Source organism: Echeneis naucrates, chromosome 15 (assembly GCF_900963305.1).
Source record: "Echeneis naucrates chromosome 15, fEcheNa1.1, whole genome shotgun sequence".
In the NCBI taxonomy this organism is placed as follows: domain Eukaryota; kingdom Metazoa; phylum Chordata; class Actinopteri; order Carangiformes; family Echeneidae; genus Echeneis; species Echeneis naucrates.
The window spans coordinates 1,550,230-1,570,920 of NC_042525.1; the positions used below are offsets into that span (position 1 = coordinate 1,550,230).

Consider the following 20,691-nt stretch of genomic DNA (forward strand, 5'->3'; position numbering starts at 1 on the left):
CTGCCTGATGAAGAGCGGAGCTTCGATTTTCTCTTCAGACCTCAGAATTAAAAAAAGTCTCTACTTTTACTGCGCGCAACATATTGATAAAACTTTATTGACAAAATATTGACAATTACATACTTCTTGGAAGTATACTTTGTGTTAAAATTGTAGCAAACTTAACACAAACACAAAAATTATTTACATTCTGTAAAAGAGGGTTTAACAGAAACATTAACTTTTTAGCATTTCTGTACATGGAATACGCTCAGTGCTTGAAGTTTGTTTTTTATTTATTTATTTTTTAATTTTTTTAATTTTCTCAATTCTTGTATTTTTAGTCCTTCGTGGCATCTTTGCTGGGGGGTCAGGTCCTGACAGGAGGCTGCATGGGGCCACAGGACACCCTGGTAAAGCTTTAGGTTAGAGGAGTGTCCTGATACCTTCCCTTTAAGTTCTGGATCGCCGATTCAATGTCTAGAAAGAATTTTTTTATCGAAATGGACTTTTTTGTTTTTTCTTTAAAAAACACTATAACGCAGCACCGCTACTTCATATGTTTTCACAATCACTTTTACACGAGAATCATTAATTAAAGACTGCACACTTTGTTAAAAAAAAAAAAAAGGAAGGAAGAAGCACGACATCTCTGTTTGAAAATAGATTAAAAACAAAGTTGAATTATTTTTTTCTTAGTTTTGGGCAAAAAAAAAAAAAAAAAAAAACTCAAATTAAAACAACTACCAGGAAAAAACTATACCATGCAATTCAGGTTTTACAAAAAGCTGTTTGGTGTTTTGGTATCTTGAGTGGAAACGTTTCCTTTTTTTAAAATTGAAAAGAAAAAAAAAAACTTCTGTGCAAACGTCCAAAATGAATTGGAGAGGAAAAAGAAGAGATGTTGGGGGGGGGGGGGGGGGCTGTAGTGGTGGTTGGTCCATGCAGGTAGATGGACTGAGACCCTGTCAGTCACCTCTCCCGGTGGTTTGGACTGACAGACCGGCTCGGTGACAGCAGAGCCACCGGTCGGGTTTCTCTCACCCTCAGCTGCCGAACTCCGTAATCTGAAATATGACATTGGCTTTTTACCCTCATTGTCTCTGCACGGGGTCCTTTATCCATGGCCTCCTTCACTCAGACGCTTTTAGTCTTTGTATTTATTTTTTGTTTCAGTTTGTTTTGTTGCTGTTGATGTTTTTTAATCGTCCGAAGTGACATCAATTTCCTCTGGGCTCGCCTGTTTAGTCGCCAGTCTCCACCGGTTTATGTGATGCGATCCTTTCTTCTTCTGCTGAGACTCCGAGCCCTCCTCCTCCAACTTCTGCCTCTTGAACTTCGTCCTCCGGTTCTGAAACCACACTTTTACCTGAAGAGGGAAAAAAAAGAAAGAGAAAGGAGAGAAGAGGATCAGTATCAGGAGATAAACCGGGATTGGCCAGCGCGTAAAAACTGTGCGTAAAAGGAACACATTGTTTGGACAGAACACAGGCGGGGAAATAAAAAGTCAAGGTGTGACCTGCCACAGAGAGCTCGACTCAATTCTAATCTCAAGGAGAATAAATTACATCGCATCAGTATAAACCCTCATTTAAAGTGTATAATGAATTTATAGCAGAAAGCGTGAACTCGGTCTGGAAAAGGTCAGTCAGCTGTTTCCAGATTCTGATTTATCACATCTGACATCCCGTAATATGATCATCAGAAATACAAAGAGGGAATAAAAAAGTCAGCTCTAACGTTAGATTTACACCCTCACAAACAAAACTTCTGTGGCCTCTCAGTAAAGTAGGTCAGAGCTTTTTAGCAGCAGCAGCAGCAGCTCTTTGTTCCGGCGGAGAATGAACGTAAAGGAAATAAAAACCTGATCTACGTCACATTTAAAGCCGGTGTCCTTCACGGATTCAGCTCCGCGGGGACTCAACAACATCTGACTTGGATAAACGGCTCTGAGGCCCTTCAGCTCCTGCACGGAGCCGCTGAATCAAACCTTCAGCCGCGGCGGACAAAAGGCTGATGGGAAGCAGCATCTTAAATATGGCACAGGGAGCCCACCTCGCGCTTTGTGCCCCCCCCAACCCCCCTCCCTACACCCCCAATCCCGTAAAATGCTTAACTGGTTAATTTGGCCTCCATTTTGAAAAGGCAACATTCTCCCCCCAAAACAAAGTAATTCAACCCCTCCTGAAATGAGGTTAGGCCTTTACAATGACGGTGGAGCGGCTCCAGCAGAACAGCTCTGTCCTCTGTGACACGCTGCCGAGGCCCATCACCGTTATTATCATCATCATCATCATCATCATCATCATTATTATCATCATCATCATCATCATCATTATTATTACTGTCATTTTTTTGTGCTGTCTGTCTGATTCAGATCACGCGTCAACACAACAAGCGGCCTCGTTACGACAAACAAACAAAAACAAAACAACCAATAATTCAATCATCGCGTTATATATATATAAACACAGTTCACTTCGTCAGCCATAATGTGAGAAATGTTATTCATGATGCAAATAATGATAATTAAAAAGAGTTGAAAGTGTCGGGATGAGAGAAGGCAGGAAAGTGAAGCAGGTGGATGGACGCGGCTCTTACCTGAGTTTCTGTCAGACTAAGGCTGTGGGCGAGCTGCTTCCTCTCTGCTCCCACCACGTAATGGTTTTTCTCAAACGCGTGTTCGAGCCGCAGAAGCTGCGAAGGAGAAAACGCTGTCCGGATTCTTTTTGGCTTTCTGGCCAACGCGTTGTGCAAAAGGAAACTCTCTGGACTCGTTTCATTTCCTGGAGACGAGCAGAAAACCAGGATCGGATCATCATCACCTTCTCTCTCTTTTACTGGATTGTTATTGATAATAACATTTTTTAAAAGTGACAAATAAACATTTATCCAGTGGGAGCATCAGGCCTGCTGCGGCCACCAGATCACATCAGAATAAAAAGCAAAATCAAATAAAAGAACTGTCAGCTGCTGATTGTTTCCAGTTTGTGAGTGAAGCCGAAGGAGCCAAACAAAGCGCAGTTTTAATTCAGTTAATCCAAAAACAGCCTGAATAAACAAAAGCAAGTTAAAATCCAAAATGCAGCAACTCGTTAAAAATCCAAAGCAGCCAAAAAACAAAACAAAAAACACCTAAAATAATTTCCAATCACACACTGTTAAATATCTGCTGGTTTGTACAATTTGTTAGAATGAACCATTTTCTATTTCAAGAAAAAACTATTAATAACAAATTCAATTCCAAAAAATGCAAAAAGTAAAACTGATGAATACATTTTCTCAGTTTATCACCTCAGATTTATTAACACAATTGAAATGAGCCAAAAATAAATAACAAGCTCCTCAATTAAATATCAATAAAATATTTAAAACAGCTAAAAGTCTTAAACTCAGGTGATCCACAGAGAAATATATTATTTTAGTTTTTATGTGCAAATGTCAGAAATGATCAGTGACTTAATTATTTTTTTTTTTTATTTCTACCCGATCAAACACAACTAACACAACTAACACAACTAACACAACAGCAACCGGCCAATTATCTCTTTAACATTTATAATAATAATAATAATAATTCTAATAATAATTATTATTATTTAATAATAATAATCCAGTAAATTAGACTCAGTCTGACCCGGATCTGTAGCAGCTTCACACACTTTTTTAAACACACATCTGTCCTCCAGCTCCGGTGCGTAAAGGCGAAGCGGACACTTCTTTGTGCCTTACCTTGAAATCTGTGACCCAAATATCTGTATCTGTGTAATAACCAGGGGTAGAAGGTGGACGGGTCTCTTTGCTGGCTGGCGAAAAGCGGGTGCGGGCTGTGGGAGGAGGAAAGCGGGTGAGCGGCCAGCGCGTGCGGCGGCGCCACCGGATGCACCGGAACGGCGGAGTTTGGCGGATGAGAGACCGCCTCGGCGAACACCAAGTCCGGGTTAGAGTAGACGCCCCTGCCGCCGGAGTGAAAGCCGTTCAGAAACGGGTTCATCTGGCCGGAGTTTGCATAGCTGAGCGCCGCCGGCCTGATGGGCTCCTCGGATCGGGACGCCGGAACCGGATTATCCTTCGCCACTAAAGACTCTATCGTGAAACACCTCTTGGGTGTCGGTTGAAACATGCTGTGATGGTCCAGGTTCCCCAGTTTAGGTGAAAGTCTTGAAAAATACTCCACAGCCAGAGAGAGAAGCGGGGAAAGTTTGGAGCAGTCAGTAAGTTGGGGAGCCAGACGGGGAAAAGTGCTCGGCTCTTCCCGGACTAATCCATGGATGTGATCGTTTTCCTCGCCAGGTTCGCGCAGGCAGATTTGTTAGTTCATGAGTCTAATTAGCGCCGCAGCCCCGCAAACAGCTTCCTCTGAAAAGCTGTAATGGCATCGTGATTGGTCGCTGCTGCCGCCGCTGCCTGAAGGTGGAGACCGAAGAAGACGCTTAAAAAGTGCGTCAATGGGAAACAGGGGCGCGGAGAGGCGGACTGATCCGGGCTGCACGGAACGGATTCGTCCACAGAGGAGCCCCCCCTGCCCCCCCACAGACACACAGACACACACACGTCTCCACCACTGAAGCTCAAGGTGTTTGTCTGTGTGGACAGGTCCAGTGTGTGTCGTTGTATTGTTTTATTGTTGCACCTGCATCGGTTGTTTTTAACGAAACACAACAAACGTGTGACAGTTTCCCCGCGCGGCCTCTTTCCGTCCGGATTTCGTTCTCCAGGCTGAGTCCCGGTGGTCCCGGTGGTCCCGGTGTCTGGGACCTGAACACCTTCAGGTCTCAGACTTCCTGCCCCCCCCCCCGCTCAGGTGTGTCTGCAGAGCTGCAGCAGAGCACCGAGGCCCCGCCGAGGCTCCGGACGCTGCGGGGCCTCAATGACTTTATTTTAATGTTTTTATTTGTGTCTTTACTTTTTATTTTTAGTTTTCAAGGGAAGCTGAACCGATTATAACCGAATTTAAATTTTAACACAAGATCAAAACACAATATAAAAATGAGCTTTCAAAATAATAATAAAATTATTGTGACTGTGGCCGCTGACTTCTTTTCGTGTGTGTACGCGCGCGCATGCACGTTTTTATCTATCAATGCTCTAACTCACGTCGATTTTATTTTGGCGGCTGTGTGGAATAAAAAACTAAACACTAAAATTACTCAGAACCAACAGCTGCACATCAGGATCTGATATTTAAAATGTCTGAATTCAGATCAGAATACATGATAACTAATGCTGTTATTATTACAATAATAATGATAATTATAATAATAAATTAGAATAATTGTTATTATAGTTATTGTTCTTTTTAAGAATGCCGTTTTTTATTTTAACTTCTTGATCATTTGGTTCACGATGTGAATGTTGGTCTTTTATTTTGTAATATGTAATAATTATCGGGCAGCATTTTAACCATGAACTGTGTTATTAACAATAATTAATAATTATTATTTTTATTCATAATATTGTTGCAGTTAAATTCAAAGATTTTTTGATTGGTCACTTCTGATGGGATAAGAGGTTGTTCTATGTATTTTCCTCCACCAGCCTGATGCTGGTTAGTGAACTGACCTGTGACCTCTGACCTCTGGCAGCATGTTAATATCTCACGTGTTGAGTTCCAGCCTCGGTTCTGTCCAGATCGTGGACTCGGTCTGACAGCCGGTCTGAGCTGAGCGCGGTGCATCACGGACCTCTAGTGGCACAAAGCGGGAGCTTCCTGCAGAGAGAGAGAAAGAAAAGGAAGTTTGACCTGAACTCTGAACTTCATTAATGGAGCTCATTCACCACGGCAACGAGACTTTCCCAGTCTGGAATTAGAAATCAGTGAATTAACGACCAGTTGGAACAGACTAAAAAAAGAATTTAAAGATTTAGTGAGCCAATCAGCTCTCAGTAAACAAATGTCTTCATTAGACATAACGAGTTTTTGTTTTCTTATAGTTCTATAGAAACAGAGTGAAATGGACCGAGGCGACTGTGATGGATCCTCAGAAGATTCAGGGGAGCTCTGACTCAAGTTGTTCAAATTTTAAAGTCAACTTTCACGTCACAAAGCTCTTCAGATTTAGCCATCGACACCTCCCCCCCAGGTAAGAAAGACAAATGGGCAAACAGGTGGTAGGCAAACATCTTTATTAATAAAGGCTTCATCTGTACACATGCAACCTGCTCTGATGACTCCGATCGCAGCCAGACAGAAGCACGAGCTGTGGACGAGCCCTCTAAATACAAATCAGAACCAAAGAAGCCCAAAGTTGTTGAACAAGCAGCATCAGAAACATGAAGAGCAGACGACTGTCATCACAGAACTGCAGAGCTGAGCTGAGTATTAATATCTACGCAAAGCTGGATAATTATTCCAAAGAGGCAGTTGGTGATAAACTGAGTTTGGACTGAATGCTGTTGAATCAGTAACTCTGGACTGGTGAGGGGGGTGTGTGTGCATCAACCACCTGGGGGGCGGGGCTGAAGTACCTAAGGTCAAAATAAAGAGAACTACAGTCTACAAAGATTTCACTGGAAGGAATTAAAAGTTTGATTAACTCTGATGGATAATGTTTGTTTGTTGTTTTTTTTTTTTTTTTTTTGCCAACGTGAGCCGATGCAGAGGCTGCAGCTCAGCGGCGGACGGTGGTCCAGCCGTCGTCATCCGTCTCATTCTTGGTGCGGCGGGGGATTTCTCTATCAGTGCGCCAGCCCTTGTCTCCGTCAGCGTCACGCTCCCGTTCCCGCTCTCTGGGCCGCTCCCGCTCCTCACGCTTATCTTCACCACCGCGACGCCAAGAACCTCCTGAGGACACCAAGACGCTCATTAGGTTTCATGCAGCCAGTGAACTGGTCAACACTGACCCCTGCTGGCTGGAGGATACTGCTGATTTTTCATCAATAGTGATGCTCACCTTCGTCATCTCTGGGTGGGGCTCTGTGTTCACGGTCATCCCGGGACTCTCTCTCGCGGCGGTCACTACGACGATCATCACGATCACGACGATCCTCGCGGTCATCTTCCCTGCGAGAGTCTCTCCAGCTGCTCCCTCCCTCCTCCCCACCTCCTCTCCTCCAGGTCCCGCCTTCCTCTCTGAGGAAACATCACGCCTGTTAATAAAATGATGAGAGCTGTGGATGATCTCTGATGGAGATCTTCGGTCGGGCCCACCTTTGTGGACGACGGTCTCTTGGTCTTTCGTCTTCGCCATCATCTCCGTCATCGAGGCCGCCACCACGGGGAGGTCCCCAGCTCTCCTCTCTCGCCTTTTCCCGCTCACGCCAGCCACCTGCAACAGAAACATGTGCTCATCACTGCTGACTGTCATTCCTCAGCCGATCGTCGTCATCAGCAGCTGATTGGCTACAGGCGTACCAGGTCTGCCCAGGGGTTTCCATGGCTTCGCATCATCACCACCACGGCGTGGCCCGTCATCCATACCTCTCCTTGCACCTCTGTCATCCTCTCCTCCTCTTCTGGGGCCCCAGTCGTCATCAGCCCCACGTCTAGAGCCTCTGGAGTCGTCCATGCCCCTACGAGGACCTCTGTCATCATCAAAGCCACGCCTGGGGCGGTCGTCGTCGAAACCACGCCTGGGGCGGTCGTCGTCAAAGCCACGCCTGGGGCGGTCGTCGTCGAAACCACGCCTGGGGCGGTCATCGTCAAAGCCACGCCTGGGGCGGTCGTCGTCAAAGCCCCTACGTGGAGGACGGTCATCATCCATCCCTCTGCGTGGAGGACGGTCATCATCACCGCCACGACGTGGGCCTCGGTCATCATCGAAGCCCCGACGGGGTCCTCTGTCATCGCCACCCCTGCGGAGACCTTCTCCTCGCCTGAAGGGCGTCTCTCGCTCCTCTTTCTCGTCATCTTGGCCTTCCTGTCTCCAGTCCCTGGGGGGAGAGAGGGAAAGCAGCAGCTGTCACAGTGAGCCCTCCTCTTAATAAAGGTGCTGATATGAAACCAGGATTGCATTTCCAACACACCTGTCAGGCACTGAGCGACGCCATTCTGAGTCACCTCCTTCTGTACGCTTCCTCCATCCTCCCTCCTCCTTTTCACCCCAGTCCTGTGAGAACAAAGCCAACACGGTGACATCACGGCCCGATCAGGTCCAGACCAGAGCTGTTTCACTGGAACAACAATACACTGATACATTTTTGGGTTTTTCTTGGTGGGGGGCAGCCACACACCTTGGTCCTCTCCTCCGGGGCGCCCCTGCGCTCCTCGTCACGACGGCGTTCCCGCTCCTCGATCTCCTGCTGACGAGCTCGCTGCTTCCGTTCCTGCTCCTCCAGTTTGCGCAGACGCTCCTGGTATTCCCGCTCTTCCTCCTCCCTCTGCTCTTGTTCCAGGCGCTCCCGCTCTTCACGCTCTGCACAGAAGAGGGACACGACACGAGGCTCCATCAGCACCGACACCATGAGAGCCACCACGTTTTAAAAACTGCACAGACAGAAATGTTTCACCTTTCTTGAGCTGCTCCTCGTGAATGCGCTGCGCCTCTTCCTCTTTCTGGCGGTAGAAAGCGTTACGCCTGTCCTCTTTGCGCTGCCTCTTCCTTTCTTCCAGGCGTTTCTTCCTCTCCTCCACCAGACGCTCCTGGAAAGCTTTCAGTTTTTCCTGTAAAGACAGAGCAGAAAGCATGAAACCAACTTGAGCGGTGAAACGCTCAGCTGAAGGTGGAGGACAAACTACACGCTCTTACCTCATAAATGAAGCTGCGGGCTGCAGTTATTTTAGAAAGGAAGTTTTCTTTGTCCTCCATCATCCTGGACATGCGCTTCTTGTGCTCCAGAGCCTTCTCCCGTTCAACCTGCATGTTACTAATCTGCGACACAAAAGGAAAAAACCATCTCAATGCTTACACTGATCTGATAGGCAGGAATGTCTTTGATCTGTGTTTCTAATCCTACTGTTGTGAAACGTACCCTCTCCTCCTCCTGGAGCTCCCACAGCTCCATGTCCTTGATGCGCTGCTCTTCGTAAGCCTTCTTGATCAGAGGAATCTCCTCCAGGCGTTTGGCTCTCTCAAAGTAGTCAATCTGGGCAGAAATAAAGATCAGTGTCAAACACACATCCAGTTAAGAGACATTCTACATACAGACGTCTCGCTCTTTAACCTTCTTCTCCTGGTTCTTCAGACGCTCCTGGAGTTCCTTCTTCTCCTTCTCCAGCTGCTCCACCTGTTTGGCCATGATGAAGTCTGGATCCAGCTCCTCCAGGTCCTAAACAAACAGATTTATTGAGTCTCAATGAGTCTTTGAAACTTAATGACCAATTTTTGAAAATTGGACTTCAACTGATTAATTAATCAATGTACTTCAATATCAATGTCCTTGAAGGCCTTGGCTCCGAGTTCAGTCTTCTTGATCTGCTCCAGTCGTTCACGGACCGTCTTCTTCTTGATTTGCTCGTGCTCCTGCATGATGCGCTCCTTCTCCCTCTCTTTGGCCTCCAGGCGCAGACGCTCCTCCTCAGCCTTGCGGACCTTCTGCATCTCGGCCTCCCGCTGCTCCAGCTCCTCCTTTTCACGTTGAATGTTCAGGCTCTCCAGGCGCTCCTTACGCTCTTCAATGGTCTGTCTGCGAGCCAAGATACGCTGGTGATCCTTGCGGGCGTTTTTCAGATAGGCAGCAATGGCCTGCTGATTCTGCTCATCACGCTCTTGCTGAGAAATGAAATAAACATCATAAGGTGGTTTACACTTGAATGCCACATGAATACACATGGGTGTGCCAGTGGCAGTACGCAAGACGTTAATGTTGAGTGTCCATACAGGCGGAGGCGGACTCACCAGGTTGGAGGCAGGTTTGATGATCTGGATGGCTTTGGCCAAAGAAGCAGACATGGCTGTGAGCTGGTTCCTTATCTGCTCTGAAGGCATGTTCTGAAGGAAAGGACCCACAGGAGAGTCCTCTTTGGTCGAGTAGTTCAGGTCAGAACCAAAACTCAGAGTCCGAGAGGTGTGGTCTATCCGAACCTGAAGCACAAAACCAAAGAGTGGGTGAGAAATGAAACATTTAGGTCCCAACTGTGGCCTTCATGCATCTCTCCGCTGGCTCTGACCTGTAGATCACAGTGACGGGCAGCATCCACGATGGAGCGCTCCAGCTGGAAGGCATCCACAAATGGAACCAGAGAGGCCAGACGGCTGAACTCGATGCTCTGATAGATCTGTGCAACCTAGAACGAAGGACACAGAATAATGATAATTATGAGGCTATATGATGATGATGATGATAATAATTTGTTACCGTCACCAGTGGAGATGGGATTGAAATTAAATAAAAAACAGAATTAAGGATAGAAACCTGTTGCAGGAGCCTGAGGATGGTGTTGCTCTGCAGGTGAGGAACATACTGCTGCAGATCTGCCTCCTTCTCAGCCTGATCTCTCACCCAGTTCAACACCTAGTGGCCGAGTGTTAGCATAAGACGTAAGTAGCTGCACTAAATCTGAGAATCCGATGACCAAAATCTATGTTTCACTTTTGGTCATGTGTCAGAAGATTTGTTTCTTGTTTTTTTTTTTACCTTAGTCACTCTTCCACTCAGTTTCAGGGGATGGAAGTCCACCTCGAGCCAGTTGTAAAGTTCTTTCACATCAGGTACAACATACTGCAGCAGATTAAATCGCACCTAGAAAGAAAAGATGAAGGCAAATATTTGTAATCAGGTTTATAAAGGTCAGGCACAATCATTTGTAAAGTCAATGGAAGAGTCTTCTGAGTTTCATTTTAACTAAAAAAAAAAAAAAAAAAAAAGAATATATACTGTGTATATATATATATTTGTTGGTGTTTCACCAAACAAGCATGTTGCCTTTCATCCAGACAGTATGAGCTGTAGACCTGAGTGTGTACAATGCACAACAATGACGTGACACATTTCACCAAAAATTGCAGCTCCTACATTTGGGATATTGTGATTTTAAATTTTTTTTTATTTTCCATCCAACTTTCTTGTGGAGATAACATACCATGTCATTGATGAGACTCTGCCGAGTTGGCGGGGACTGCAGACCCAGGAGTGTGGCCAGCCTGCGGTGCTTCTCCACAATGATGCCGTCCATGTCCAGCAGCCGAGCGATGTCAGTGCGCTCGGGGGTGATGGGGATGGACAGCGTGGCCAGGAGGACTCTGGTGGACATCCTGAAGATGGAGAACATCATTAACCTTTTGGTCTTCAGAGGACAACGTGCACCTCCCCAGAGATGACCACTAAAATACCTCTGCATCTCATCTTGGGTCAGATTCTTGCGCATCTCCCTGGACAGGTGATAGAGGCGGTGGAGGGTGCAGGCGTGGAAAAGAGCATTTCCAGACTTCCAGAACACAGTAGACACCTTGTTGTAGTAGTTGGCCATCAGTTGAGGTTTGGGAGGCTTCTTGGAAAGTGCAAACAGGCCATGGATGTCCTCAACAGCCTTGAAGGCTTCCTGGAAATAAAACCAACATCGCATCAGTGGTGACAACTTGACTGTCAGGACGATAGTGCTTTGTGTGTTTAGTTACTCTACAGCTACTGTCATTTTAAAAAATATATATATAAAAAATACTGAGGGTTTTATGCCGTGTACAGTAGACACACCTGCCAGAGCTCCATGCTGATGGCACTGTCCAGCTGCACCAGACGGGTCTCCAGATGCATCGACTGGCTCTCAGGGTTGTTCAGGTTGATGGCGGTGCTCTGGTTGTGGTGGCGCTGGATCTGCCCCAGATGCATACGCAGATTGTCGCACAGCTTGCGAAACTCGGCCTTACGGGTGTACTGAAGGCAGAACTTGAATGCTGCAGAAAAGATGAGAAGATATTAACAGGATTTACAACTAAACAGCAGAGATGAATTGTTTTCTGTACGTCTTCACTTACATGTCAATAATTAGATCCAAACAAGAACTCATTTCCATTACTTATTGATGGGCCCTGTCAAATGTGAATTCCCTTCTTTCTGGATGAATGTGATAAAGCCTGTCATTTTGAACATGGGATATTCGATATTCATCCTACAGATGTCGTATTCTGGACACTGAGACGTTCATGTGCCTCTGACAAACTAAATTCAGAGCATAAGAGGAAAAAAACTTGATGAATATGTACTGAAAACATTCGGTGTAAGTCACTACCTTGCTGGGCGATGTCATGGTACAGGCGCTCCACCTTGGAGTTGTTTCGGAGCAGGTCCAGGCACTGGCGGTAGGACTCCCACAGGAACTTCACCCAGGGAGTGAGCAGCAGGCGGTCGGTACGATCCTGAGTGTCCTCTCCACTCACAGCACTCAGGAGCACACTGAAGTCACAGCACGTAGAGCTTTAACATGACATTTCACCAGTGTTTGGTCCCTGAAGGCAGACCGGTGTGGCCTTACCTCTCTGGGGTCTGGATGTTGTCCAGATCCTCGATGTCCAGGACCATCTGCTGGGACTCCTCCTTGGCCGTCTCAGTCTTCTCCTCTGCCAGCTTCAGGTAAGCTCTGACCACATCCTCCAGAGATTTGATATTGACCTGAGAGCAGACAGGCCACAGTCAGACTCCCAAACACACCGCTGCCTGTTTCACCAGGGGACATTCCTGCTCCCTCACCTGCTGGCAGATGTTCTTGTACTGGTAGAGACCCTCTTTGGCCAGGTGGCTCTTGCGGAGGTCCACGCAGAGCTCCAGGTACTTGAGCATGATGGGTTCGTGGATCTTCTGCCATGTTCGGTGCTTCTTGCTCTTGATAACATCATACAGGACATCCAAGGCTGGCTGCTTTTTGCCAACCTCAAGAAACTCTGAGGGAACGCGTTATAACAATAAATATCATTATTATATCCTGAGGACAGAAATGAGTCACCTCCCACCGGCCCCCCCTCTGCAGACACACCGAGGCCCGCGGTGATGCTGACAGAACGTGACGTTAGCATGAACCGGCCATATAACGGCGGCTAACCGGGGCTGAGACGTAAAAAAAAAAAAAAACACACACGATCAAATATTAACAACAACCAACAACCAGCCGCGTTTAGAAAACTCTAAATAACGCCATGAAGAACACAAACGGGCCTGCTCGGTCAGCTGGACGCAAACGTCAGCCGAAAGGAAGCCGCCATTCTGCAGTTAGCGTTAGCATTAGCATTAGCGTTAGCGTTAGCTCCAGCGGCTAACTGGTGTGTTCCGTCCGTGAGCCGGACCTCCACTCACCGTTCGCCCTTTTCAGAGCATTTTCGGGCCGCTGAAAATACGCCGGCATGTCGGTGGCGTTCTAGTGAAACTCCAACTGGGCTGACTCGAGTGGATTTCGGTAAAGTTCACCGGCCCATCCAGGACTGCGTTGAGCCGAGGAAACGGTGCTGCCTCAGAAAGGACGAACCTCGTGAACTGCCCGGAGAGGGTTGCCAGCTGCTCTCTGCGTTATCCCCCCATCACAGGTCCGAGAGGCCGGCACGAATGGATCACTGAGGTGTTTATTGTCGGAAACGTCACCGTTTTGTATGCTGTGTGTTATCTTTTGGTGCAAACTGGAGGAGGCACACGATTACAGCAGCAATGTGGAGAGTGGGAGAGAAAGAACCTGCTCGAAGTCGGTTTAAATACCTGAGCAGAGTTAATATAAGATGAACTCAAACGTAAACAGAAATCTAAATAAAACACCATAATGTCACATGTGATCAGATACTAAGATTTTATTAAGTGTTATATGACCTTTACACACTTATACTTTTATTTCCAGTCATTCTATATTTTTACCTTGTTTTATTTTTCGCCTCCTGCTGCTGTTAAAATAATAGAAATTTGCCCCTGTGAAAAAATAAATAGATTTTAATTTAAATTATGTCAAAAGTATAATAGTATAACACATATTTGATTCAGGTAAAAGTCGTCCACTATCATTGGTTCTACATTTATCCCCAGCTGACTGGTGTGTAACATCTATGACTGATTATTATTATTTATTTATGCTGGTGAATATTATCTATAGTTACAGAAGTTACAGTTACAGGACAGATGTGTCGTTTAAGACATAACACATTGAAAAAAGTCTGATATTGCGGGTTAAATGTGAATGAATGTCTACTAAATAATTTTCTGTAGCGTTAAAAACACACACTTCCCAAATGGGGGTTTTCAACAAACCTGGCAGGTCTGAGTGTGAAAAGTTCCCGTATGTCCCGTATGTCCTCGTGGTGCGTTCAGGTGCCACCCATTTAATGTGTTCAACATGGAGGTCTCATTCCGGACCTGAATCGTGCTGTTGAAGCAGTTTTTCGGTGGTCGGGTCCATTTACAGCCTGAAAGACTCAACATTTATCATTTATTTGGCGTTTTGTAGCTCAGTTTTTCTCTTTCGTTCATGATAGAGAGATTAACTCGTATTTCTCAACCTCCTCTCCACATAGATCATTAAAATACCGTTTACAACACACAGCATCAAAATGAATAACTGAAGGAAAGTCATAATTCATGTTTCAGCTTACTTCAGGCAGATTTCTCCTGCAGTCTCTGTAATGTTTTTGTTACTTCAACCTTCGCATTCAAGACAAACATAAGGACACAAATCTGCATTGTATTTAAAAACGATCAGCCCAGAGTCAGAGCAGATATTCAGGTGGGTGGAATCATTTCTTTCCATTTCCCAAGTTAATGAAAGTTTAATTTTCTATATTTCTACATTTTCTGGTCACATCAATGCACCGCTGGCCTCGTAGCATCGCCGGCTGTGATTGGCTGTGAGCAGCGTGACTCCTCCCTCGCGGGAGAGACCCGGAAGAAGGAAGTGATCTGTCTTAGCGGAGAAAGTCTGTTGACAGCAGGACCCGAACGGAGGCCGTAGACCGGTTTATCCCGCTTTCTGGTTCCGTGGCTCAGTCCCGGACACGGGTTCGGTACCAGGACCAGGCGGCAGCTCAGGACTCTGCCCGGTTCCCCTCCGGTTCGCTCCATCCCCTCTGTCGGTGTGTTGCAGGGATGGAACATGGCAGCGGCCGACACACAGTTCATGCTGAGTGTCGGATTGATCGGTAAGTTTCGGGTCACGAGTGTTTTCCTGGTCGATCATGTGATCCCGGTGTGACCAGAAGACCACAGACGGATCTGTGTTGGCTTTTCTTTTTTAATTTGTCTGTCTGCAGGAAACTTGTGCCCCTAATCTAATTTAAATGAACCCTTTAAACCCCGGAGCCGTCGGAACAGTTTCCAGGTTTCGGGTTGAACGGAATCAAATCATATCTACATATTTATGTATAAAACCAGAGTGACATCAGGCTCTTTACATACAGCAGGTTCGGACCTAACTCTTCATGGAGTTATTTAAAGAGACCCAACAAGTCCCTGAAGGCACCAGGAAGTGTTTAAAGAATTAATTATATTCCTATAAATCAAACTGAATAAAATCTGTTGAGTTTTGTTTGTTTTTGCAGGGCCGTGCACAGACATTTAGGGGGGCAGGTGCTAAAAGGCACCAAAAGGCAACCCCTCCCATTTTAACACTCAACTACGGAGATACTGACCTTTAGCTTTGACTATTTCTGCTTTTATCATCAGACACAGTGTGGCGCTGTGTGTAGTTTGTTTACACGTCGTTTCCAAAATGATGATCTTTGCACCGAAGAGATCCACAGACATGTTCCTGGGTGAAAGGTTTTTTTTTTTTTGTCTCTGCAGAGAAGGACGTGAACGGGGACACGCTGTGGGTCTGGTGCTACCCCTCTGTGGACTCGAACCTGAGGAAAGTTCTGCTCAGTAAGTGCTGCCTGACGAAGGAGGGCCGGGACTTCCACACCTTCGTGTTCGGCCAGTTCTGTCGTACCTGGTATTATATAACCACAGTGGAGGTCCAGGAACCCACCGCGCTAATCAAGGTGAGGTCATCCCCCACACACTCCTCAACATTCTCAAAGTGAACATCATGTTGTGCTGAAGCTGTAAACTAGAGGCTGAGACCATAAACTCATCAGGAAAACGTTTACTGAAGAGGAGGGACATTTTCCCATAGACTTCAACACAATCTGACTTCTTCTTACAACTGGAGTTGCCCCCTGATGCTCATCACATAGAATGAAGGTTTAAGAAGCAGTTTATGGTTTAAAATGATATAGAACTGAACCAAGAATTGTTTTTCTTTAAAAATATAAAACGTTGAATTTATTTTGTGGGTTAATTGAGTTTTGTCTTTCACTTTTTAAGGTCACTCATTTTTCAGTGGTCATCACAGCAAAAGACTTCAACCCAGAGAAGTACGCAGCACTCAGTAGGATCCTCTGCAGGTAACACTCACATGCTGTTGTTATTGATGTTGTCATTTATTTTTTCCCACTGGCCCCATCTGTGTGGCTTTTGTGTGTCTTTGTGTATTTTTCAGGTATTATTCCATGTCCCTTAGGGAACAATTATTTTCTTGACCTTGGATTTCCTGAGTGACACTTTGTTTTGATCTGGTCCCCAGGACGTACGTCAAACATGGCAGCCCTGTGAAGATGATGGAAGGTTACATCACAGTCCTCACCAAAGGCGTTTGTCAGAGCGATGAAAACGGCTCGTTTCTCATCAAGGACTACGACGTTCGGAAGGCGTACTTGGCCGGTTCTATCAAAGGTCAGTGATGTGTGATTGTCTTTAAACTTGATTCTGTGGATTAGTTGATCTGAGAAATGGGTGATTCATTCGTTGTTTCGGTCATCTTCAACCTGAAATACTGAATGTTGCGTCATCCTGAATAATCACATTAACAATTTCTTGTTCTGAATTCTAAAAAAGAAGAGTCATCACTTGTTTCAGTCTGAATATTAACTTTTGCTGAGGGTACAAAGGAATGTAGTCTAACAATCATTTTAATTTGATTATTTCCTTTATTTTTGGTTAAAAAATGTTGAACGCGTTGTTCAAATGTCCCGTTTTCTCCAAATATTCAACAATATGTTTGAACAACACGATCAGCAGAGTGGGCCTGGAAAAATGAAGATGCTGATTAACAAAGACAAATACTCTCTTCAAATTAAAGTCCGATGTTACACGTAGTTTTGAAATATTGAATTTTAGTGTGGAATGCTGAAGGAAAAATAACCCCGATGCCTTCAGGGTCATCCAGTTCACCTCAGAGCTCTTTGTCCTCAGATGTGGTGTCTCAGTTCGGGATGGAGACCATCATCCTGTACACGGCTCTGATGCTGAAGAGGAGGATTGTGGTCCATCACCCTCGTGTCGAGGCGTTGTTGGAGTTCACCAGGTATGTTCAGGACTAAAGCTTCATCGGCTTTCAGCGATGAATGAGTGAGAGTCTGAATGTTCCCGTTTCCCTGAAGAGTCCTGCCGGCCCTGACGTGGCACAGGAAGGACTGGTCCATCCTGCACCCATACGTGAACCTGACCGAGCTGGAGCTGGACGATTTAAGGAAATGCCCCGGTGAGGCTCCTCCCACTTTGTCTGTTCTGTGACCTCATGGTGGAAATGAGTTGATCGTCTCGTTTCCTCCTCAGGCTACGTGGCAGGATTTGTGGACCCAGAAGTGAGCAACAGGTCGGATTTATTTGACGTGCACGTGAACCTCCCTGACAGCGTCATCACCGTTTCCCAGAGCGCCAAAGGTACGGCAGAGTCGAAAACAGGATGTGTGTTCGTAGGAGCAGGAGACTGACGTGCTCTGTCCCTCCACAGAGGCCATGGCGATGGGCAAGCTGCACAAAGACGTCGGCCACCTCATCGTCCAATCAGCGGAGGACGCCGACAAGTCGGACAGTCAGGTGATCAAGGTGAGAACGCGCTCAAAGCGCCAGCTGCTGAGATCTCATCTAGACTCCAACATGACGAGCACACTCTCCTTCACAGGACATCTCCCTGAAGACGAAGGAGATCCTCGCCAACCTGGCCGCCCTGGCGGACGAAGGTGAAGACTCTAAAATCACACTGGAGGGTTTGAAGCAGCGTCACTTCCCCCCAGCGACGGAGAACTTCCTGTTTCACCTGGCGGCTGCCGAGCAGCTCCTGAGGATCTGAAGTGGTGTTGTGACGCTCGGCGGCAGGATGATGTCGCTGTTTCCTCGCCGTCAGGATCGTCTGAACGGCTCGAGCAGGCGTGCTTGTGATGTACGAACTCGTTTCTAGCATTAAATTTTAGCTTTGAATGTTGTGCTAACATGAGACTCAACTCAGAACTTGAAGAGATAAAAGTATGTTTAAAGAAATTTAAAGATACAATTTACAATATTCTCTATTTTTCTTATTTTTGACAAATAACAAACACCAACAGAAGTGCTGCTGCTGCCAACACACACTGCAATGCCAAATGTCTATTCATCCACAGCTGGAAGTAGTCCCCAATCAATGCACCGTTTACCTCTGTGAGAAAAAAACACAGCAGCACATTGATCCTTTTTTTAAAAATAGAATTATATATTTGTGACTTAATTTCCAGAAAGAATCGACAGACACTTGAGACAAATTAAAACTGTTCATATTTGCTGACAAAGCGATCAGTCCTCCTGGACGGTAACAGGATTGGTCTCAAATGGAGAGCAGATGCAGATGTTGACGTCCACTCCGGAGAACAAACAGCACACAGCGACGTGTCAGACCAGATGTGTTCAAAATGTCCACGTCTTTTTACACTGTTTGTAATTTACTAATGACTTAACTGAAATATGAACAAATTGTTTTCAGGTTTTTAACAGTTTTATTTAAGGAGAGAAAACCTGCAGCTGATCAATGACATTTCTGTTTCACAATTATTTACTTTACATGACAGTCATTTTTTAAAATGCATAATTAACAGTGTTGTGTTCTGTTTTCCCGCCACATTACCAAGCATTTGTTTATTTTTGTCTATAATCTATAGAGATGCTGTATGTTTGAAAACAAACATATTTTCATGAGTTGACTCAATATTTCATATCTGTAAAAACACTGAATATTTCAACTAAATAAATTTACTACCAGAAACCATCTCCAGATTTTTCAGATGTTTTTTTTTTTTTTTATTTAGTTCTGATGAATTACTCTAAACTTTGTATCTCCCACCTGTTTGGTTTTTTCCTGAAGCACTTGAACACCACACACTTCTCTCCATCCAGGTTTCGCTCCTTCTGAAAAGCCACCGTCACTGCCTCTCCTGCTGGGAGTTGGCTGTGTGGAAATGATCTTTTTGAATAAATTCTCAGAGAACGGCTGCTGTGAAGCGGAGCTCTGTGAATAAAACTTGATTTCACTTTGAGAAAAAGCTGCATTTCATTTCTTCGTTGGTCTCTTTCAGGCTTTCAGGAGTTCACGGCGGCGGCTCTTCAGAGTCCTCTGTGGTAGAACAACTGTCCGTCGACGGCTGCAGCCTGAAGTTCCTCCTCCAGATCTCCCTTCTTTATCTGGAAAACAAGACCAGAGTCAGAGTCAGCTGAGCTCATCAGCCCGGAGAGGACCATCCTGGATCTCACCGTTCCGAGCTGTGGGAAGAGGCTGAAGCTCACGGGGATCATCAGGCCCAGAACCAGGCCGACGCTGATGTGACGGAGAGGCGCGACCAGCAGAGGCCTCGTCTGGAAGAGCCTCGTCCTGGGAAGGAAAATCCAAATTAAAGTGAGAGCTGCGGTTTTGTCTGAATTTTAAACTAACTCACCTCTTCAAGAGGAACACGAGCAGGGTGGGAACGGCGCCGGTGGTCCCAAACATGGCCGCTCTGGACAACGCAGCTTCCCTCACAGCCTGATGAAAATGTTTCACGTTAACTTTTGAACAAAGTGATGTACTTTGGTCCACGTGCTCGTTTTCCCACCTTTTGTCCTGCTGCTTTAGAGACGCCAACAGGATTTCCACTGGAATCGAACACTCGGACGCCAGTTTCTGACTCCTCACTTCTGACAGTGGAGACGTTGAAGAAGGCCAGAGCAGCTGAACACAGACACACAACATGTTGGTGAAAAAGTCTCAGTTGTCTTAATTCTGTGATCAGTCTGCAGGTGTCAAACACACAACAGGATAAAATGTGTGTGAGACATTTGGATGAGACGTCTGCTACACACACAGGAGTCTGTCAATCACACAGTAGCCCCGCCCCCTAACCCATCCCAAGCTTTCTGCTCTATTTTCCTCTAAATTTAAAAAATTAACATCATGTTGCATTTCAGACTGAGACCATAAACGCATCAGGGAGGAGCAGGGACATTTTCCCATAGACTTCAACACAACCAGTGGGGTCGCCCCCGTGTCTGACAACTTATCACTGAATCACAGACCTCTCACCTGAGAGGGGGGCGGGCACGACGGACCTGAACAGGGTCTGGACCGGTGGACTCCTGATGCCGAGCCGGCTGATGAAAATCTGAGGAAGGGCCTGAAACAGAAGCGGGATTAAGACCGGTGCTGTTGAGGGACGACGGTCCGGTCTGGACGGCTGAAGGTGGAACACAAACCCCGGCACATGTTGCGTAGGACACGGTCCCAACGATCAGCAGCAGCTGCTTCAACGGCATCCTCACATTCTGAGAGACAGGAGACAGAGGGACGGAGGAAGTGAGACAGGAGACAAAGATGGACGGAGGAAGTGAGACAGGAGACAAAGATGGATGGAGGAAGACAGACAGGAGACAAAGATGGACGGAGGAAGCAAGACAGGAGACAGGAGACAAAGATGGACGGAGGAAAACAGACAGGAGACAAAGATGGATGGAGGAAGACAGACAGGAGACAAAGATGGACGGAGGAAGCGAGACAGGAGACAGGAGACAAAGATGGACGGAGGAAGCGAGACAGGAGACAAAGATGGACGG

At 46.1% G+C, this 20,691-nt stretch overlaps 4 protein-coding genes across 7 annotated transcripts in view; 1 reads left to right on the forward strand and 3 right to left on the reverse strand.

The window, feature by feature from the left end:
• Positions 1-633: 633 nt before the first annotated feature.
• Positions 634-4,373, reverse strand: emx2 (empty spiracles homeobox 2). The gene is made up of 3 exons (XM_029521294.1): positions 3,712-4,373; positions 2,581-2,765; positions 634-1,348 (listed from the first exon to the last, which is right to left on the reverse strand). Exons 1-3 carry the CDS (start codon positions 4,100-4,102, stop codon positions 1,181-1,183), a joined length of 744 nt encoding a protein of 247 aa, XP_029377154.1. The 5' UTR covers positions 4,103-4,373; the 3' UTR covers positions 634-1,180.
• A 1,715-nt stretch (positions 4,374-6,088) lies between these two features.
• Positions 6,089-13,314, reverse strand: eif3s10 (eukaryotic translation initiation factor 3, subunit 10 (theta)). 2 transcript variants are annotated; one of them, XM_029521701.1, is made up of 22 exons: positions 13,144-13,314; positions 12,544-12,734; positions 12,329-12,465; positions 12,086-12,249; positions 11,551-11,750; positions 11,190-11,398; positions 10,940-11,111; positions 10,495-10,599; positions 10,273-10,371; positions 10,028-10,144; positions 9,756-9,941; positions 9,282-9,629; positions 9,082-9,186; positions 8,890-9,003; positions 8,667-8,789; positions 8,428-8,581; positions 8,152-8,333; positions 7,945-8,027; positions 7,400-7,851; positions 7,130-7,247; positions 6,873-7,051; positions 6,089-6,763 (listed from the first exon to the last, which is right to left on the reverse strand). In XM_029521701.1, exons 1-22 carry the CDS (start codon positions 13,190-13,192, stop codon positions 6,591-6,593), a joined length of 3,660 nt encoding a protein of 1,219 aa, XP_029377561.1. In that variant the 5' UTR covers positions 13,193-13,314; the 3' UTR covers positions 6,089-6,590. The 2 variants fall into 2 exon arrangements, with proteins under 2 accessions (XP_029377561.1, XP_029377560.1); XM_029521700.1 differs by having other exon boundaries at positions 7,334-7,851.
• Positions 13,315-14,681: 1,367 nt separating this feature from the next.
• dennd10 (DENN domain containing 10) lies at positions 14,682-20,471 on the forward strand. 2 transcript variants are annotated; one of them, XR_003841715.1, is made up of 10 exons: positions 14,682-14,960; positions 15,604-15,800; positions 16,126-16,205; positions 16,385-16,533; positions 17,053-17,164; positions 17,241-17,341; positions 17,416-17,523; positions 17,594-17,688; positions 17,765-18,022; positions 19,185-20,471. XR_003841715.1 is itself a non-coding variant. In XM_029521705.1 (9 exons), the coding sequence occupies exons 1-9, from the start codon at positions 14,915-14,917 to the stop codon at positions 17,930-17,932; spliced, it is 1,056 nt and encodes a 351-aa protein (XP_029377565.1). In that variant the 5' UTR covers positions 14,682-14,914; the 3' UTR covers positions 17,933-18,879. The 2 variants fall into 2 exon arrangements, 1 of the variants encoding a protein (XP_029377565.1); XM_029521705.1 differs by lacking the exon at positions 19,185-20,471 and having other exon boundaries at positions 17,765-18,879.
• Positions 18,844-20,691, reverse strand: part of sfxn4 (sideroflexin 4) — a 4,724-nt gene continuing 2,876 nt past the window's right edge. For both annotated transcript variants that reach the window (XM_029521704.1, XM_029521703.1), the window contains 6 exons: positions 20,335-20,403; positions 20,165-20,255; positions 19,698-19,813; positions 19,542-19,627; positions 19,360-19,477; positions 18,844-19,290 (listed from right to left, as the gene is read on the reverse strand). In XM_029521704.1, coding sequence (XP_029377564.1) covers positions 19,213-19,290; positions 19,360-19,477; positions 19,542-19,627; positions 19,698-19,813; positions 20,165-20,255; positions 20,335-20,403 — 558 coding nt within the window. In that variant the 3' untranslated portion in view covers positions 18,844-19,212. The remainder of the gene's footprint in view (positions 19,291-19,359; positions 19,478-19,541; positions 19,628-19,697; positions 19,814-20,164; positions 20,256-20,334; positions 20,404-20,691) is intronic.

Coding starts and splice junctions, on each gene's coding strand:
- emx2 (XM_029521294.1), bottom strand. CDS start 4,102: ATGTTTCAACCGACACCCAAGAGGTGTTTCACGATAGAGTCTTTAGTG. Junction 2,766..3,711: donor TTTGGGTCACAGATTTCAAG/GTAAGGCACAAA, acceptor GCTCGTCTCCAG/GAAATGAAACGAGTCCAGAG. Junction 1,349..2,580: donor TTAGTCTGACAGAAACTCAG/GTAAGAGCCGCG, acceptor TTCCCTCTTCAG/GTAAAAGTGTGGTTTCAGAA.
- eif3s10 (XM_029521700.1), bottom strand. CDS start 13,192: ATGCCGGCGTATTTTCAGCGGCCCGAAAATGCTCTGAAAAGGGCGAAC. Junction 10,372..10,494: donor TGAGTGGAAGAGTGACTAAG/GTAAAAAAAAAA, acceptor CTCGGCCACTAG/GTGTTGAACTGGGTGAGAGA. Junction 9,942..10,027: donor CCCGTCACTGTGATCTACAG/GTCAGAGCCAGC, acceptor TTTGTGCTTCAG/GTTCGGATAGACCACACCTC.
- dennd10 (XM_029521705.1), top strand. CDS start 14,915: ATGGCAGCGGCCGACACACAGTTCATGCTGAGTGTCGGATTGATCG. Junction 16,206..16,384: donor CTCAGTAGGATCCTCTGCAG/GTAACACTCACA, acceptor TCTGGTCCCCAG/GACGTACGTCAAACATGGCA. Junction 17,524..17,593: donor CGTTTCCCAGAGCGCCAAAG/GTACGGCAGAGT, acceptor GTCCCTCCACAG/AGGCCATGGCGATGGGCAAG.